Genomic DNA, 8153 nt, shown 5'->3' with positions numbered 1-8153 from the left:
TTCCTGCGATGTTCCCTTGAACATCTATTCAAAGAAAATTAACCGTGGAAGGACAAGTAATTATCATAACGGGAAGCAGTTGCTGCTAAACGTCTCACATTATGCATATTAGTTACATCGGTCGTTAATTATGGATTGATCAGTCATTGATCCCTGTCGTTACCGTTGCCTTTCAGAAAGGGCATTCAATTGGCTCACGTCGGAGAGTGCACGACCTTGAAGGAGACCGAACAGTGCCCCGAAGATTGCAGCGAGGTACCCGAGGAACCAGTTTGTGGAAGCGACGGCAACGTTTACCGGTGATTAAGAGCGTTATTTGGATTCCAGGACGTTCGGCGCCGAGAGTTTTAGGGGCGTGTGAATCACAAATGGCTGTTCGTTGGGTAGATGGACATTCGAGTCCCCTTTCCGATAGTGCCATTCATACAACCGAATAGTTCACTTATTCGTAGATATTTTCTGCTTTGCAACTATCTATCGCGAATTTTTCTCGCTAATAATTACTTTTTATCACTAGCGTTAGGCCATTTCGAAGGTCGTTTCCAGAAAGTCTCGACGTCCATTATTCCTTGTTGGGGAAATCTATGTTTACAAATACGTTATACGTGTACTCGTATGCGTTTAGATCCCTTTGCCATCTGCAGCGTGAGACATGCGGTCAGAGGGTGGTTCAAGTTCCAGCGCAACACTGTCGTACTACCGCGCTTTGCAACCAGATCTGTAGTGGAGAACGTCAATTTGTTTGCGGTTCCGACAACAAGCTTTATCGCAACGAATGCGAGATGAAGAGGGACAATTGTGGGTAAGTAGTAATCGGGTTTGAAATTGTATCTCCTCTGTAGTTTACGTACTTCGATAATCATCTGGATAGCTCAGTTAGCGTATTAATACGACAGAGTGAAATAAGTGCTATAAATGGAGGAAATGAAATTTTTTCGTAATATTTTGTTCAGGAAACACGTGTACGTGGTACCCATGAAGAGATGCGTGCAAGGTTTCTTATTCCGCGGTTGCCAAAAGATTTGTCCACCCTACTACGATCCAGTTTGCGGTACCGATGGCATGACCTACAGCAACGAATGTTTCTTGGAAATAGAGAACTGCCGCAGTCGAAGCATAGTTACGAAGAAGTACCATGGAGTATGCGGCCAACCGACTGAAGAACCTAAGAATTACCTGTATTAGATTGATCAAATTTTATCCTCGTCAAAATTTTTCTCTAAAAAAATATTTTTCCAAAGTTGATAATTTCGAGACGACTCGCGTAGATCGATTTGAAAAACGATCGAATCATGTTCTTACGGGACGATTGATCTTCTCAAAAGATAATCTTACGATGATCGAAGAAATTGATCGAGAGAAAATATCGATCTTTACAGTTCGATCGTATATTTGTTCGTCTTGAAATGGAATTCGATAAATTTCCTGAATATTTGCGGAATTTTAATACTACGTGTCTTTCCAAGAAACAAATATTGCACGGAACGAGTATCTCGTTAGTCGAATGCCTAAATCGATTCGCGATATCTATTAGTCGATGACAACGAGATTCGTATTATCATTTCCGTAATCGATCGTATCGAGACTGCCAAACCACTCATTAATTCTCGCACGAATCGTCCGTTCGATTGGACCAAGACTGTAGTTTATAGGCAACAGCCAATTTTCATGGTACGTGCTTGACATTTTTATCAATCACACGCGCAAGTGTCAACGGATTACCAAGTCTCCATATTTATTTTACATTTTTTCTTCTTGGATTAATAACGACACGACGTGACGACATCTTTGCGTGATACAAATATCATAACACGAATTTCGCGACGCTAGATCGATCGTGCGTTCGTGTAACTCCTTCGATATCTTCGCACATTACTCGCCGGTAAACTCATTCTTATTTATTGTAGTATTATTATTGATTATCGTATCATCCTTGCATCATTTTGTTTATCGCTACTGCTACGGTAACACGAATAGTTCCAGGACGTATCCTTATTCTAATTGTAAGGAAATATTTAGCTATTATATGTATATCTCTCTTTCTGACATGTGATGTGTGTTCATACTATAATTATTCTTATCATCGTATCTTTTTATTTATTATGAAACATGCGACAATCCTTTTTGTATCGATACTAACATACATGCTTCAAATGTCAATAATAAACTATATACGTATATTTTAAGGTAAAAAATGATGCAATTACTGAACGAAATCTTATCGGGAATTTACTAACTAGAGTGAACAACAGTAGGTAATACAGTTTAGACGTGATATTATACACGAACGCCGGTAGATAGCGCTAGTATTCGCAATCGATGTGATCGCCGCAAGATGGCGGCGATATACGCTGATATTGACAGGTGCTGAGGGAGCATGGCGGCCAGTGTTTACGACAACTGATCGCGACCGATCGAATTTGCGGATGACCCGGGTGTTTCACGTATTGTTTACAATCTTCCTTTTGACACAGTGTCTTTATCATCTTCGAATCGCACACCGAACGTCTGTTCATTCTTCGTTAAAGTAATCAAGTGTACAGTTGATCTGGTTAGTGAAACGTGTGTCCCAATCTCGAAAGTTTGGGATCAGGTGGTGGATTTGTCGTTGATACAGGAGTGCTTTCGTAGCAGCTCACTGGAATATTACGGGATTTGTCGTTATCGTAAGTACCAATAATTATTCTCTATTCTATTTCTGAACAAACGATTAAAAAGAATGTGGCAAAAATAAGATCTCGGCTTTTAAATAATGCATAGTAAAATTTGATAAGCGAACGACAGAAGAGGCCATCTTTGAGCCTCCCTGTGTGTTAGTTACGCCGGCGAAAGAGGATCGCGATTACACGAATCGTGTTACATAAAATACTGCTGTCGGATGACACATAGGATGCCTTAGATAATCGTTGTGCGAAAGGAAGGACTTCCTTCTTCCTTCCATCTTTCCAGATATTCCTACGCAGGTCGCATACGAGATCTGTCGGGATGAAAATGTGCACGGTAGCCCCAAGAATACGTTATACTGTTCGCGATTTGTTTTGACTTTTAATTCTTCGATATTATCCACGAACTTTCACTCAAACGCCTAACTATACGCAGATGCGTCTGGTGTAAATAAAACCGGATACCGTATGCAATCATTTATACGTGACGTAGACGATTTCATTTCGATCTCTACGCTCATAGGTTTTCTTCGCGTGTTCGTTCTTTACTTGCCAAAGAAATCCGTGCGATCGGTGTTGCAAGATTGCGTAATCGCGACGAATATCGATGCGCGCATCAAATTAAAGTATCATCGATACGAATTCCGTGTCAGACATGTCACGGTAAGCCGGGTACGCTTTCAAAGACAAACTTTACCCGTGATATCGAATTCCGTTATAGTCAATTACGTTCTTTTTCCTTCCCCGTTGTTTCGAGTCACGTTTCCCTGTGTAATTACGAGATCGCCGACAAAAGTGTTTGGAAATGATGTAACCGACTGGGGCAGTGATCGCGTCGAGTCGGGTTTCTTGAGTGTGTTTACATTATCCACCTTTCGTTATCTTATCATTATCTACGACGTTAATGATGTGACCAGTGGCATCGTTTTTCGATCGTATGAGACTGGCAATTGTTCGCGAGGAATTCTAGCAGCCGGGGAAAGAACTGTCGTTGTACATAATTAAATTTATCGATCGCTCTCACCAACCTCGCCACGGTGGCTCTTCTTGAAAACGTGTTTGCGAATTCGCGACGCTCTCTCGTACTCCGCGTCGTTTTTTCTCGTCACCTTCTCCTTTTTGCGCGCATCTGTCCTCGACAACCTTGGGGAGGAGAGGCAAGCGCCGATGCAACGGCATTCTTCGCCTTCCTATCATCTCGAGAACAGGAAGAGGAAAAAAAAGAAGAAAAAGAAAGGAAAAAAGGGAAAAAGGGAGCAACGTCTATCGATCTCGTCGTCGAGGAAATTACATAATCACTGCTCGATAACCCATTACCGGGAGATTAATTTCACCAGAAGCAAGGTCACAATGTGCGAATAATTTCGGTTCGCGCGTTCGGTTTGCGATCTCGATGTTACGCAATTCATGTCCGAGGAAATTCTGATGCATCAGCGGTTCGCCACGCTTGCAGCGATTCGTTTCGAATTCGTACGCGAAAGAAAAGAAACGAGATGTCACTGGCTGTCGGCGAAGAAAAAAATTGGTCGGTTCTATTTAAACTGATTGGCCGTCTGGCCATGCTCGGCGCACAAAGAAACACCAATGGAATCGTCCTCGACCAATCGTAGCGGCACCTTGTCTCGTTCCTCCCTATTAAACGAATTTCCTAGCAAGTTGACCTGCAGATTGCTCTCGCGCTCCCAATTGCCGCGCACCGCCAGCGGCGGCCATTGTGTATATATATACTCGTGCGATTCGTTCGAATTTCCCGGGTACGGATTAACAGCATGGCATCCGTGCGAAAGATTCTAGGTTACCTACGCGTTACGTTTACCGCAAGGAGATTAGGTAATTAGTGAACGAGAAGGTGTGACGTTAACAGCTGTATTACCATAGGCAATATCTGTACACGTCGCCGAGATTATTCGTCGGATTAAAACGTACATAGAGGCGCTGGTGTTACGTTGCAATAAGAAATAGCTCTCGTCGCGCTTCGATAGCCGATCATGTAACAAGCGAACGGAAGAAGAATTCAATCCGCTGGAACGATCGGGACCACCGTGTACGCGTAATACCGTAATTATGTACACGAGATTACGCGCGCAGGATGAAACGGGTTAGTGGCGCTGGTGTCAGTAGACGTCGGCAACGTATCGAAAATTCAAGCCGCCGATAGGTTAGAAACGAGAACGGCGTGTGGAAGTTTCGAGTTTCTACGAGAGCCACGCGTGCGCACGGGGGAAGTCGATTGCAGATTCCCGCGTACATTTCTATGAAATTAATTATATACGAGCAGCTCTGCCGGTTCGAAATGATCTATTGTGTTTTAATGGTCGTGTCACACGCTCCAACCTTGAGCGCGTAAGTCGAGGGAATCGACCTCGAACCGGATCTCGAATCCTTTTTTTCCCTTTCAGGAAGGGTAATATGGAATTAAATAGGGGTGGCGGCTTCTTGCGTGTCACGCTGTAAGTCCTATTCTACGCGCATAAACGAACTGAAATGCACCGTCTGCGAGCATTCAACCGGGACACAAGAGATAAATTTCTCTTCGAGTGCCGCATTGTGTCGCAATAAAAATTCTTTTGACGGTCGTTTAAAGAAACACAAAAATAATAGGAAGCGTGTTTTATCGAGAGCAATTTCCATCTCCCCCTTCTCTCGTACGTCGACCGGCGAGTGCCAGTGAAAAATATCGCGCAGAACGAGTGTTGCGCGTTCAGCGAATTTTTCTTGCGCGATAACCCATCGATCCTCCCTCTTATGTGTTTTCGGCCGGCTGCCAGTTAATGGCGCATGCCCTGCGAAACTTAGAGCGCATGTAATCGAAACTTCGCGTTTCCCTCCTTTCCCACCGTCGTTTTCCGGCCGGATCAAAATCAAAGCACGCCTCTACGGAAACTAACCTCAACTATCTCCACCCTATAACCCAACTATTACGTATCAAATTTCTCCGTTTCCACGGTTCTCTCTAAGATAAATTAACTCATATTCGTTACGTAATCTACGGTAGAGGTTCGACTTGAAATTCCCAGCTCATTTTCTTATTACGTTCGATCCGAATAGGACTCGATCGATTTCCTCACCTTCGGATAGAAACGAAATATGCCGCGTTATCGTAATACCACCAGGTAGTAGATATTCCGAAAGCTTTTTCTTATCGGTGACAGCATTACGGCGGAGCCGTGGTACAAACTGGAAACACGGGACTACGCCTACGTAGATCGCTCGGAGCGGTTCTCATTCGCTTCCGGTCACGCGATTCTGCCCTTAATTAATCGACATCGCGATCACCGAGGATGAACGCTCAAAGACAAGGTGGCCCGGTCGATTTTCCTCCAGCCTGGCCGGCCACTTTTTTCTCCCCTCTGTTTCGTTCCCGATTCCAGCCTCGCGATAAGAACTCGTTCACGAATGTGCCGTTATCTTGACGTGGCGCAGGAGTGCACGGGACGCTTTATTTTCATGGGCGAAACCGGAAGCTCCGGGGTGCACGGCTACCATTGTCACGGGCCACTGTTTATCCTTCGCGATACGTCCTTATCTTATCCGCTAGTCCTTTACCTCTGCTGTTGAGCGAGATAAGGATGGCTCGTCTTAAATTCTCTCGTCTTTTGTACTCTTCCGATATGACAAGTCTCCGCTGTTAATTATCACCGTTTACTACCTAACCGCTGTCAATTATTGTTGCAATAAACCGTAGGCTTGCAACGATGGTGTCAGGTATGTTGCAGGCTAATAGTGATTTTTTGGTCTCTGTGACCTCTCTTAATAGGCAGAAGGGTTTCAGGTTTAGTTAAACGCGGTACAGTACGGAGGGCATTATTGTAACTCATGACACACGTATTCTTTTATATCTGTATAAGTATATTTGTATTTTCCATGATAAACTTTACATATTTCGTTGCTATACAACGGTATACGGATAGTTTCCTGCGTGTATTAATAAACGCTGTAATTTCATTAGAGAAACTACAACAATTATCCTTCCATTTACAATCCCAATTACGCCACGTAGTAGTCACGTAGTCAGGTGGATTGTTTGCAAAGCGTTTTCGAGATGCCCAATTTTGTCTACGCGAAGGGAACGTGTGTCACGCGAATCTCGTAAGTCATAGTCGTTTAAAGGAACACGGTGGTTAACGAGTTAAGAGACGTTGTCCGTTCTGGGAATAAAAATGGCGGAAAGCGTTAGAACGACAACTGCGAAGTGCTGAGGCTTCCGGTGGAAATAATTTGCTGTGCAGTAGCCGGCGGTGTTTTAACCGGATTACTCAGATGATATCAGTAATTTTACCACGGTAATTAACGCTGCTTCCCGATAGAAGTACAAGGATTCGCGGCGGGTTTCTCTTTTCCGGTAGGATCCGTGAGATAGAAGAGCAATTAATTACCGGTCTCATTAATCAACGCACTGTTAATCTTCACGGTCTACCTACTGATATACTAATCGACTCTACCCGATTAGCGAGCTACCAGTCGATACATCTATCGCTGCGATCTCTCTCTCTCTCTTCTTTCTCTGTTCCTACCTGCATCAGAGTCACCGTATCTCGTTAGGAAAATCTCGTTCTTCTCTTTTCCAATTTTTCTTCTTCTTTTGTTATCTCTTTTCTTTTTTATTCTTTTCCTATTCGGAAAGTGCCAAATGGTGCAATATTTTCTTCCTTCCACTCTTATTCTCTCTCTATTCCGCCAGCTGTACCTGCATCGGAGTCATCTCGTTAGGAAAATCTCGTTCTCTTCGCCAATTTTTTTTCTTTCTTTTGTTATCTTTCCTCTTTTCCCTTCTTTTCCTATTCGCGAAGTCTTCGTTCCGAATGGCGCAATATTTTCTTCCATCGACGCACGAAATTTCTCGCCCGAGTACTTTCTCCACCCGAGCAGCTTCAGGCTGACACTTCTACACTTTTAGCTTTGGCCCAGGCGCTCTCGTGGAAAGACGGAAAAACGAAAGCGGGACTCCTGAGACTATTCAGACACTCAGCCTACTTACCATCTCCCAACTCTGTCCGACCGTAGTACTCGCTTCTTCCCATTTTTTCCTCGCTCCTCTCCGGGCCAGCTCCGATTTCAGGTCGCGTTTATCCGACCTTCTCGCTCTGCCGCGCCACCCCAGAGCCCCGCGAGTTGCTCTCGATAATAATTACACCGTACGGTGGAAAGAACACATGGTGGAATTTATCCAGCGCGAAATCGGCAGGCAAGGTAGCCTCCTCGAAAGTTTGCTTATCGAGGCAATTTAAACGAGCATTAGAGAACCGTGATTCGTTTTGTCCATCCAGCGTGATCCAGTTACCGGGCAATTACGGTACTCTCATTAGCAAAGTTTTCCCGTGGAGCAAGCGACGCAAAGCGGCCAGACAGACGTCTGGTCGCAGCTTTTCTTCTTCCCTGTTCATACACACGGAACCGGGCGTCTACGTGTGCACCCTATTAGCCATTGTAAGCAGCCACGCTAGGAACGACGAACCCGTCTGACCTTATCCGCGGGGTTCAACGTTTTCC

At 44.4% G+C, this 8153-nt stretch overlaps 1 protein-coding gene across 1 annotated transcript in view; it reads left to right on the top strand.

Moving 5' to 3' along the window:
- Nucleotides 1-2114, top strand: part of LOC108548116 (agrin) — a 20567-nt gene extending 18453 nt beyond the window's left edge. The window contains exons 7-9 of the mRNA XM_017900915.1: nucleotides 177-299; nucleotides 626-802; nucleotides 954-2114. Coding sequence (XP_017756404.1) covers nucleotides 177-299; nucleotides 626-802; nucleotides 954-1185 — 532 coding nt within the window. The 3' untranslated portion in view covers nucleotides 1186-2114. The remainder of the gene's footprint in view (nucleotides 1-176; nucleotides 300-625; nucleotides 803-953) is intronic.
- Nucleotides 2115-8153: the final 6039 nt, after the last annotated feature.

Source organism: Eufriesea mexicana, unplaced genomic scaffold, assembly GCF_001483705.2.
Source record: "Eufriesea mexicana isolate 0111107269 unplaced genomic scaffold, ASM148370v2 scaffold474474835, whole genome shotgun sequence".
NCBI classification, from domain to species: domain Eukaryota; kingdom Metazoa; phylum Arthropoda; class Insecta; order Hymenoptera; family Apidae; genus Eufriesea; species Eufriesea mexicana.
The sequence above is the reverse complement of the archived record's forward strand: the minus strand, read 5'-3'. Positions and strand labels throughout refer to the sequence as shown.